Below are 11,909 nucleotides of genomic sequence, written 5' to 3'. Positions count from 1 at the left end.
TCTGAAAAGATGAAAAACTAGTGAGGGCTCAGGGCTCTCACTCACTGAGAGCCCCAAGTAAAGGCGCCTGTAGGTGGAGGACCCTGAGGTTGGGAGTCACACCAGAACCCCGGCACCCCAGCCTGCCTTTGCCTCCTGAGTACAATAAATAGGGGTTGAACGTGGGCCGGGAGAGCAATTCCTCTCCAGAAGGCAAGAGTATTATTGCTGGGAGCTGCCTGCTTCCTGAGCTATGGCTTGGGAGGATACTGCTGGAGAGAGGAACGCTCGAGCGGTGGGCTTCTTTTGCAAGTAAGGGTGTTCAAGCGCTTCTGACAATTGTTTATAAGGCTCGGTTCCGTTCCTACTAAGCAGTTGTCCAAATAGATTTAGAACAAGTGTTCAGAATGGGCCCACTCCCACACTACATAGGCAAGGATCAGCAGAGGGGCCCAGGAGTTGAAGTACAAGTCTCTCTGTCTCTTCAAGGGGAAAAGGGATCAAACACGAGCAGCCACTTGCAGGGCCCGAACGCAAAGGGACGCAGGCTGGCTGGGAAACTTTCCCGCCATCCTGTGTCTGATTCAAAAGCCAATGCTGACAGGGCATGCTCCACATACCGGGCCCCTTTCTGAGCCATTTTACATATATTATCTCCTCTACTCTTCACAATTGCCTATGCCATTGGTATGATTAGTATCCCCATTTTAAAGATGAGGAGACTGAGGCACAGAGAGGTTATTGTGCCCAGGGTCACAAGCAAGCAAGTGGCAAAGCTGGGACTGGACCCCAGACAGTGCATGCTCCTCCTTACTCCATGGTTTATCCCATTCAGAGATGTCATTGGAAGTTTCCCTGCACAGGCTCCGGTGACCCCACAGATCTGTGCTCTTACTGCACATCTGGAAGAGATGGCTTACAGAATTGCTCCTCTGGATATGGCTACATGAAAGCGGAACCACTGAGCACTAATCTCAGCCTCCAAACACTCTCCATCCATAACAGAGAATCAGGGCAGCTGCACTCCAAGGTGGGAACCTAAATTTTGTTAGTAACAGGCCCCATCTGGCCCTTGATCTGGACAAACTCCCTCCCCATCCCTTTGGGCCTTGCCCAGAAATTAAAAGCAGTTTCTGTATAATATGAAGAGCTGGAAATGTCCAGGTCAGAACAGGGACTTGTTTCTTCAGAAGCCCCAGGGAGTGGAAACTACACCGCCAGTGTGAGCTTGTAGGGTAATCTTATTATAAGAGGCTTCTAAATTCCCTGATCGTGCTGGAATGTGGTGTCGCTGAAAAGGAGATTATATAAAAGAATGGGCTGGGTGTGGTGGTGAGGATGGTAGAGGCTCGGGCAACTCCCTAATGCTGGGACTTTCTGAGCAATTCTATGGAGCTTAGTTCTTGGTTTACCGAAGGTACTCAATTAAGGCCTATTGACCTAGTTGTCCTAAAAAAACTTAACTTTATGGAGGTATGTGGCAAGACTGCTCACTTTTTGCTAGTGTTGAATGGGACGCACCCAGAAGCAGCTGGTTACCATCAGCCGCAAGCCAAATCAGTGATGGCTCCACAGCAGCTTTGCTCACCCGAGCGGGGCCTACCCTGCCTCAGGGGTCATGCTGGCTAAAAGCTAGGGGGGGAAAAAATCAATTCAGTCACCCACAGGCGATTTTCTAGTAAGAGCTCCATCAGTATGTGCCACTTCAAAACACAAGGAATAAAGGTACATGTAGATCCTAGTAGAAATACTGTATTCATTTTTTGAAGACTGCTATGTTTAAGGCAAATGTCAGGCATACAAAACAGTCACAGATGTACAGCACTTGAACAGTATTTACAACGTGTTACAAGAGAACGGTGGGGAAACATCTTCAGATGACGAGAAAGTAGGATTTCCCCAGCTGGGTCCCTCCTGGTCTGGTTCCTCTTGTGGACTGAGAAACAGGGAGAAAAACAGTACCTTCTCCCTCCCAGGGGAAGGTGAATTATCACCATAGGGAAGAACCCCCTTCAGGCCCTGGCACTGTCTGTACTGCATTTCCAGGTCCAGCATGAACGATGTGCAGTCACTGGGTCTTACTGTCCAGCTCCAATTCCCATGTTTTGTGAAATTCACCATTAGAAACAGGAAAATCAGGATGCCAAAGCCATGCAACCTGCAGTTAATTCACCTCTATCCAAACTCAAACTTGCTTGGATTGGAGCTCAAAGAACCACACACACATGTGCGCACATATGTATATGCACATATAGCCATATATATGTGGAAGAGGGAAAGATGAAATAGCCCGAAAAACAGTGAATGTTCATTTGTAGTTTGGAATCAATGTGATTGTCTCCCCCTTTGAAAACAGAAGGGTATCAGCAAACTCTTGCCAGTGGGTAAAGGTTTCCAGATACCTCTCAGCTCAGTTCCTGGTTTGGTCACTCCAGACTTTGCACGAGAGGCAAGTGGTTTAAAGATTTGGAGGGAGCTGGGTCAGCTCTGTGCCCTATGGCTCCTGCCCACCCCACCCCTTCTGTTCAGGCAAGGCCCTCTGATTTTATAACGGAGGAGCTTGACTGTCTCTGTCCTATCCACCCATACTCATTGCAGTGGGGCGCACATCATAATGCAGGGCCTGGGTGACAGCAAAACCATAGCAACAGGGAAAACAAAGGAATGAATGAGGGTGAAAGTTTGGGAGCTTTGATGGTCTGTTGAGGTGTGGCAGAAACAGTGCCTGGGTCTGGGAGTCACGGGGAAGTTGGGTACCAGGAAATGCAATGAAAGGCGAGGTGGTTAATTCAGGAACACTTGGAGGACATTGGGAAGAGGCTGCCTTTGATGCCATCAAGGAACTACAAAGAGAATGAGCGGCGTGATAAACGGGGCTATGCACACAGAGAACAAAGCCCTGCTTGGAAGAGTTATCTTCACCCGAGACAGAGGTCTCCGTGGAAAGAGGTATCACTTAGGTGAAAAAAACATGAGTAGGGGTGTTAGCACTTGATATCCAAGAAGTGAAATGGTCGTTTTCACAGATTCACTCAGTTTACCTCACCAAATCCCATAGAGGTAGGTAAGAGGCAGGTGACATCAGCCCCATTTTACAAATGGGGTAAAGTGAGGCCCAGCACTCACTGCAGGTCACACCATGGATCCACACTAACAGCCACAGTACCATAGCAGTCTTGCACCTTTTAGGTCTTCCCTGTCACTGGCCATGCTGATCTTCTCTATAAAGGCCCTTCACCTGGATTCAAACCAAGTCAGTAGGTATCTGGAGGAACATGGAATCTGGCTTATACTTTAAACTCTGATGTACTGGCAGGAAAGGAAACCAAGTCTATGGAAATCAGCCAAAGCCAGGGGGTCTGGGGACCTGGGAATGGGGGTAGTCTACCCCAGTTAGTGAATAGGTTTGTATTGTTTAATTTTAACTTTATTTATTTATTTTTTTTGCAAGAATGCATTATTTTAGGGATGGTCTAGTTGAACTGAAATAATAGATTGATAAACCAACCAATCAGGGTCCTGAATGTGATGACCACATCACACCTCCCTAGAAGAAGAGACATCTCTCTGTCCCATTGCCAAATCAGAGTGGATGGGGATAGTGTTGTGAGGCCCAGGTGATAGAAGCTGAAAACTACCCCAAGGCTGGGAGGAGAATGGGGACATTTGTGTGTGCGCGTGCGTGTGTGTGTTTGTGTCCCCTATCCTAGTTGGTTGCTTCCCTTCCCTCTGTAGGCTGCATTCCCCCACCTTTCTTTGACCTCAGAATTTATACTGTTTACTCAGTGCCACTGACCAGAGAACACAGCAGTGCTAACACCATCTGGAGTATTCCTAACTTGACAATGTGCAGCACCACCAGCCCCCCAGCAACCCTTGAACCAGAAGCTAGCTGCACCCAGTTGTAGCACAGACTCTAACACCCAAAGTCCCAGCTCAGCGAATTCCAGCCAAGGCTAAGAATTTGGGAATATTTCCAATCACTGTGGCTCGCAAGGCAATATGACAGATGATTGCAAGCCCCCCTCGGTTTGCCCAGAAAGTACCCAATGCAGAGGGACTAGGTGCAATAAAGGGCACATCTGCATTTCCCCAAGCTTTGACCATCAGGTCCCTGCAAGCCTGTTATTTCCCTGAGCCTGGCAGCTCGAGGGCATGTTTCAAACAGAAGCTGGTGCTCACACAGTTGCATCTAGACAGGGATCAAGCTGAAGTCAGAGTGTCCTAGTCGTCAGGAACCAGCTCTGGCAGGGAAGCCCAACACCTGTGCTGAGAAGTGACCCTCAAACCGGTGATTGGGCCAACTCATTGCCCGGAGGCTAAAGTCAGTGAGGGCAGTGCCCGGTGTCCGGTGGCTGGACTGACAGGTCAGGCACTACCGCTGGCAGGCAAGCTGGAAGCCCAGCCCCATCACAGAACCGACTCCTTGGATTCCAGTTCTGTGGCACCGGCAGCGGGGCCGCCAGCGGGGTTCTGGTGCGTCACCAAAGGTGACGTCTCCTCCACTGACTTGCAGTTGGGGACGGCTTCCACTTTCACCTCGCTCAGTTCCTGCTCCCCTTTCTTCATCGCCCTCTGATTCAGGTGGTGGAGAATGCCCGCGCCCAGGGCGTCCCCTTCCACGTTCACCACAGTGGTGGTACGGTCCCTGGTGGGAAAAGAAAGGCAGGTGTTACAGCCAGTGCCACCTGGAGCTACTGAGGGTGGCCCCGTCACAGGAGGCTAAGGCCACAGAGAAGCCAAGATAGTGAGGGGTCCCGCTGTTTCCTGGACAGTACGCTACTAGGGCATAAGACCTCACTCTACTCTCAACTGACTTTCTTTTAATGTGTTTTTTTCTTATGAAAGTACTCACTGTAGAAAACTTGGGGGGAAAAAGTATAAAGAAGAAAACAAAAGTCACTGGCGCACACTTCACAGTCCTGAGTGAGCCAGTACTACCATTTTGATCGTTTCCTTCCAGTTTTCTTTCTGTGCAGGTATTTCAGGTATAACAGACACCATTATCTAAAAATCACACTCGGCCGGGTGTGGCTCAGCGGTTGAGCATCAGCCTAGGATCCAGGAGATCGCGGTTCAATTCCTGGTCAGGGCACATGCCCGGGTTGGGGGTTTGATCCCCGGTTGGGGGCGGTGCAGGAGGCAGCTGATCAATGACTCTCTCTCATCAACAATGTTTCTATCTCTCTCTCTCCCTTCCTCTCTCTGAAGTCAATAAGGATATAAGAAATAAATAAATAAAATAAAATAAAAACACAGAGCTGGTACGTGTGATAGTGTAGATACAGTTTTGTGTCCAACTTTTCTTCTATTCATTTTGACACTGCATCTCTGCTGAATATCAATCTTTTTTTTTTTTTTAATATATCTTTATTGATTTCAGAGAGAGGAAAAGAGAGGGAGAGATAGAAACATCATTGATGAGAGAGTCTTTGATCGGCTGCCTCGAGCCCACAACCTGGGCATATGCTCTGACCGGGAATTGAACCCCGATCGCCTGGATCCTAGGTTAATGCTCAACCGCTGAGCCACGCCCGGCCGGGCGAACGTCAATCTTCAGATGCATTCCATGTCCATTGGAACACCCCCTCACAGAAAACAGCACTGTCCTTTCCAGAAGCTTGTCTTCCCATGGATTAGCCCAGTAACCATCCTCTCTCCCTGGAGCTCAGAGGAAGTACTGCACCCATTTTTGAAGAGGTGGAAAAAAATATGAACTTGCCTGAGGGCACTGCTGTGGAATCGGAGGCCACAGGGAGGTGGAAGGCTCATGTGACTTCAGCTCTCTAGGGCGCAGCCCATCTGGTGCCCTATTTCCCTATTCCTGGCTGAGTGCATCTTAGATGCCTGCCTTTCCCATGCAGACAAGCACGGAGATGGACTCTGACCCCTGACCCTCGGCTCTGATGCTGTCCAACTCACCAACTCAGGGACTGAGTTCCCCGTGATGAGCTGTCTGGACAATGCAGGTCTCTGCTGCACAGTTCACCCTTATCACTCTGAGGAGCCATAAGGATTGGGAGAAGCCTCTTCAGATTTCCAGGGCTTAAGAGAAAAAGATGAAAGCCAACATTCCCAACTGCAGTGGGCAGAGCGGCGCCCAGCACCGGCCTGTGTTTAGGTTTTCTCATGCGGAGCTCTGGCTAGCCTGGTCAGCAGTATCTTTCTTCACTGATGCTTTCTGAATGCTTTCCCACATGCCTGGGACTCTTCTATGTGCTGTGCATATGCGAACTCAATCTCCACCACAACTCTGGTATAAGTTCTATTATTCCCATTTCACAGGTGAGCAGACAAAGCACAGAACAGTCCTGCCACACAACTAGTAAACGGCAAAGCTGGGATATAAACCCAGGTCCCTGGGCTTTAGGGCTCATTTTCTTATCTACATGCTCTACTGTCTAACACTAGTACCTCAGCCAACCTTCCCTGTAAAATAGGTATTGTTCATACCTGAAAAACGCATCACGCAACTCAATGAATCAGCACTCAGAAACTGTTCTGTGTCTTCACAGGAGCCCTGCAGTCTGAATCACGCCTCCTTCCTAACATCTCCTTCCCTGAGTCTAAGCCAGGGCACTCCCATCAGCTGGGTTCCTTTTCCCTCTCCTAACAGAAATCACTCTTTGGGCATTTCAGGCCAAGAACTATCATTCTCAAAGGCTCACTGCACCATATGACTCGTATGTAGCAAACAACTTCCCCAGATTTTAGTGCCCCCATGGGACTGCAACCCACACTTTCCTGGACGCGCTAAGCAAGTTCTTGGTAATATTTCGTGGTCATTCATGGGCCTCTGACTCATGTTGTTTAATTTTTCCTAGCTCTATATTTTGTCTTGCCAGTTCAACTGTGGGCTCCTTCACAAGGCAGGGAGCATGTCTGAAGTTTCTCCACATGCCTCAGGTCCAGCAGAGGGCCAAGCTCCTAAGGAGCTCAGTACAGACTTTCTTTTGTTTGATGCCCTTAGGACTTGCTACTTACACAATCCAGTCCACAGCCAGGATCAGAGAGAGATCATGAGTGGGCAGCCCAATGGCCTCCAGGATAATGGCGATGGTGAGGACCCCTCCAGCCGGCACGCCTGCTGCTCCAACACTGGACGCCGTGGCTGTCACTCTAGGAGATGGCACAGCAGGGTCAGCCATTGACACAGAGAATGGAGGGGGCACAGAGAAATGCAGAACATGGCAGCCATGGCTCAGAAACTGAAAATCACATAACCCCAGATTCTGCCAGATGAGCCTGTGAGAGACAATCCACTCTCTGCAAGTAATGAATTCATGCTGTGCTCATTTCATAAATTAGATACCCAAGTCCTGGCAAGATTGGTTTATGAGGTTGTTCAAAGGAAATCACAAGAAATATCTCAAGTTCTGGCCCAGGCCTAAAGAGGAAGGAAAGAATACAAACTTACAGAATCGTGAAAATCTGTCCTGCCTTCAGCTCTACGTTGTTGAGCTGGGCAATGAACACGGCGGCCACACACTGGAAGATGGCTGCTCCGTCCATGTTCACAGTGGCCCCGATGGGGAGAATGAACCTGCTGATCCTCTTGTCTACACCATTGTTCTCTTCAATACACTTCATCATGGAGGGAAGGGTTGCTGAGCTAGGAATGGAAAAACAACCAGCCATGAGAACAGTCCTTCCCGGGGTAACACTTCACTCAGCTCAGACCTCCAAACAGAACCATGAGCACCACCCAAGTTTCTGGCTTTCTCTCCATGAAATAAAAGGAAAATCAAACTTGTTTCAAAGTTTGTCACAACGTGGGGTTTTGTCAACTCCCAAAGTATTAAAAATCTGACTTCCTACATTTATCTGTTGTTATTTACCTGGATACACCTGTTCCAAATTTCTCTAGAACCACACACTGCCTTGTGGTACAAAATGTTCTCAAGAGAACAAAGAACTACTGACTCCATCTGTGCATCTCCTCTCTGTAACTCCTCCCTCCCCCGAAAAAAAGCACAAGGCAAACTATGATTTTTTTTTTTTTTCTTTTAGGCCAAGAAGCAGAAATTGCTCTGAGAATTTGGAAAGAGTAACTGTTCACAGATAACGGGATAAACAAGACCTGTTCTCTCCAGTGGCCTCTGTGGGCTTCGCAGAGAGTGGCTGGAGCAGCTGAGAAGTAGGTTTGTTCTGTTTACGCCAGAGAAACTGACCTCCCCAATCCTTGTAACCACCACTCCCTTGTCATATGAATAGTCCTTCTGGATGGGAGGAAACATGGGGTAGAAAGGCCAAATCTAAATGTGAGAATGAAACAATGTGCTGCCATCCTTTGAAAGTTTTCTTTAATGTATTTGGAAAGCCCATTTTTTGGGAAAGATTTCGCATAATGACAAAGTGCATCTTTTGTGCTAAATTAGATAATCCTAGAAAACTGAGCATGCATCCCTCACCATGATGCCTTGGTCTTATTTTCTAAGTCATGCATCCAGAGGGAGAATTGGACAAGTATTCTAGAAACTTCCATACAATGCATTTTGAGTTTAGTGGTTGCTTTCTTTTACTCAGGCAAAGGCCTTACTAATTAGGGTGAGGATCCACAGTTCCTATGACTTATACAATGATCAGGTTGACCACCAAGGAGCCAGAAGAAGGAGAAGAAATGAGGCAATTCCTCATTCTGGCAATCCCAGGAATCCGTTTCCATAAGAGTTGTGAGGCTGATAATACAAAAAATGATAAGACCAATTTAGAGTTTTCGAAGAATTAAATATGTTAAGATGCCAGTTGTGCATCTACCACTGGGCTCACCTGGTTTCATATTAACATGGCTCAGAGCCATCAAGGGTACCCGAAACCCACTCACCTGGAGCAGGTGGCAAATGCTGTTGCAAATGGTGTGAGGAGGCCCAGGAGGAACCTGAATGGGTTTTTTCGTGTGAAAACAAAATAAATAAGTGGCAGAACAATTCCTCCATGAATCAGATGGCCTAATATAGATGTAAAGATATATTTCCCAAGGCTGGTCACCAGCGTGATGATGTCCTTCATTTCTACAATCTTGCTTCCAACCAGGAACGTGATGCCCACAGGTACATACCTAGGGCATGAGCACAGGGTACTTGTCAGAAAAAGTGATGTGATGAAGGGGCTGGGAGATGCAGACCTTTCCTGACACAACACAGGGACTTTCAACTAGGCGGTCTTCATCTCCCTCAAGGAGGACCCTGAGGAATAGAAAGGGATGGGCCCATTTTACAGGCTGTGAAACAGTTAACATGATACATCACCACCATGGGTAATGGAATTAGGACCACAACCCAGTCTTCTTTCCCCTTGGATATAGTATATTCCTTTTTTAAAAGAAATCCTCAGCAGAGGATATTTTTTCCATTGCTTTTCAGAGAGAGTGGGAGAGGAGAGAAAGAGAAACATCAATGTGAGAGAGACGCATTGATTGGTTGCTCCCACACTCAGCCCAGGTGCTGAGGATGAAGCCTGCAACCAAGGTGCATGCCCTTAACTGGAATTGAACCCGAGACCCTCTAGTCCGCAGGCCGATGCTCTAACCACTGAGCCAAACCGGCTTGGGCGGATTTTCATGTTCTTAACAGATGGGTGCCACCAACCACATGGGCTCCCAAGTGAAAGGACACGGAACTGTTCAAGATCAAAGCCCCTGGGAATGTAGTTTGACTTTCAGCTCTGCCCAGACTTGTTCTGAAAACTTCGAACCACATAGAACTGAGACAAAGCTGGGACTTTTGTGAGGTTTAAAAATCTTTTTTGATTTGGAAAACATGATTCCGTGGGAAAAAGGCATTAACAATGACCCTCTGGGAACACCCCTGGAGCGTGAAGGTTTTTTAAATTGCAGGATGAGAAGGAAGGAAGGGAGTAATTTAGGGGAGCTACGAAGAACAGAAGTCAGTTGTTTTGAATTGAATATAAATTGAGGAAGAATTTTATACTCATTGACTTTTTTGGTAAATTTTAATTATATAGATAATAACGTCATATAATTCAAATTTCAAAGGGTACACAGGGCGAGTAGTGTCAAGTCTCCCTTCCACCTCTGTCCCCCAAGCACTGGAGAAAGCCAGTATCACTGGTTTCTTGAGCTTTCTTTCCAGAGATATTTTAAGCAGTATTATTAATTTTAAATTCCATTGTAACACATGAATATATTCTTTCAAAAAATTAAAACATTATAGATTAGGCCAAAATCCTCTGTAGGCACCATCCTCAGCCAGACCCCTCCTCAGATAACCAGCCACTCCTACTTCCATGTATTTAAATCTGTATGTCTAGTTTTAATGCCACATTTTGTCTTTTGAGACCTTTTCATACTAATACATAGACATCTACATCAGTATGTTTCTTTTTATCGTGGTAAAATAGGTATAGCGTAACATTTACCATTTTGATCATTTTAAGTGTACAGCTTCGTGGCATTAAGCACACTCATTTTGTTGTGCAATATCACCACTCTCCACCTCCAGGGCTTTTTCATCAGCCCAAACTGAAACTTTGTACTCAGTAAACAATAATCCCGGATCCCCTCCTCACTCTGTCCTGTAACCACTGTCCCACTTTCTGTCTCTATGAATTTGACTATTGTAGGTACCTCTTATAAATGAGATCATACAATACGTGTCCTTTTGTGTCTGGCATATTTCATTCAGCAAGTCTTTAAGGTTCATCCCCGTGGTAGCATGTGCCAAGGTCATTCCTCCTTATATCTGAGTAAGATTCCATAGTATGGATACACCGCATTTTGTTTCTCCATTAGTCAATGGACACTTGGCTGTTTCTACCTTTACCTCATTATTTAAAATATTATCCCCAGAACCTGAACACTGTAGAGTATTTTGCTGTTGCCTTGCTGATGGACATTTAAAATGATTCCAGATTTTCATCATTAAAAACAACACTGCAGACAGGCCTCTTCGTGCCCTACAGGCCTGTGTGCTCTAGGTAGAGACACCGAAAAGTGGAAGTAATGAGTTATGAGGGGTGCATATTTTAAATTTTAGCAGATACCAACAAATGGTTCTCCAAAGTGGCTGTTCCAATTCACGTTCCACTTAGCCTCCAGAAGAATAATCCTTCCCTACACCAGTGGTTCCCACCCTGGCATGATTTTGCCTCAGGGGATATGTGGCAATGTCTGGAGACAGTTTTGATTGTCACAATTTTGGGGAGCGCGTGCTACTGGCATCTAGTGATTTGGAGGTCAGGGATGCTGCTAAATATTCTACAGGGACCAAGACAGCCCTCTTCCCAACAAAGAATGATCCATCCCAAAATGTCAGTAGTGTTGTGGTTGAGAAACTCTATCTTCACCTTTCCCAATGCCGGATAAAACCTAACTGTTCATGTCCCTGATTTCTAATGTTTACTGGTCATTCAGGTTTCCTCTTCTATAAATTGCCTGCTCACATACTTTTTTCATTTTCTAACAGTTCATTCAGTCTTTGACCTTTTTCAGTAATCAGAACTCTATATTAGTGTTTCCCAAACTATCTTTGGTGAAAGACTGGTTAATTTCTATCCAGTCGGTCATGGACCAAGATTCTTATACAAGACAATAAAAATAAAATGTTAGAAAAATGAAAACATGCTTGGGTGTTGCAGCAATATAAAATTGCTATAAAAGTTTCTGAATTGAGAATTCTTATTCTCAGTTTCCCTATAAATCTCATCACAGATAGAAAAACAGTTTGTGAACTAGTACTTGTCCTTTGGATACTAACGCTTTGAGATTGTGTATATGTGTATATACACATACAAACAATATGCAGATACATATCAATTTTTTTTCAAGTGTCTTGTCTTTTAACTATGTTCAAGGTATCTTTTGCATGCAAATATTTTATATTTTGATGTAGTCAAATTTAGCCATTTTCTATGTCTTTCATGTTTTGCATTTTGTTTAGGAAGACTTTCCCTACCCATATAATTTCTTTTTT

General features: G+C 46.0%; 1 protein-coding gene across 3 annotated transcripts in view; it reads right to left on the bottom strand.

Annotated features, from left to right (window-relative positions):
• Positions 1-1,715: 1,715 nt before the first annotated feature.
• The window catches only part of SLC1A4 (solute carrier family 1 member 4), a 28,095-nt gene continuing 17,901 nt past the window's right edge, over positions 1,716-11,909 (bottom strand). The window contains exons 5-8 of one of the 3 annotated variants that reach the window (XM_081156409.1): positions 8,804-9,037; positions 7,397-7,591; positions 6,964-7,098; positions 1,716-4,627 (exon numbers count right to left, since the gene is read on the bottom strand). In XM_081156409.1, coding sequence (XP_081012535.1) covers positions 4,390-4,627; positions 6,964-7,098; positions 7,397-7,591; positions 8,804-9,037 — 802 coding nt within the window. In that variant the 3' untranslated portion in view covers positions 1,716-4,389. The remainder of the gene's footprint in view (positions 4,628-6,963; positions 7,099-7,396; positions 7,592-8,803; positions 9,038-11,909) is intronic. The other 2 variants (XM_081156410.1, XM_081156411.1) reach the window with 2 other exon arrangements.

This window comes from Miniopterus schreibersii (genome assembly GCF_964146895.1).
Source record: "Miniopterus schreibersii genome assembly, chromosome: 13".
Classification (NCBI taxonomy): Eukaryota; Metazoa; Chordata; class Mammalia; order Chiroptera; family Miniopteridae; genus Miniopterus; species Miniopterus schreibersii.
Note: the sequence above shows the minus strand (reverse complement) of the source record. Positions and strands in the feature narration are given on the sequence as shown.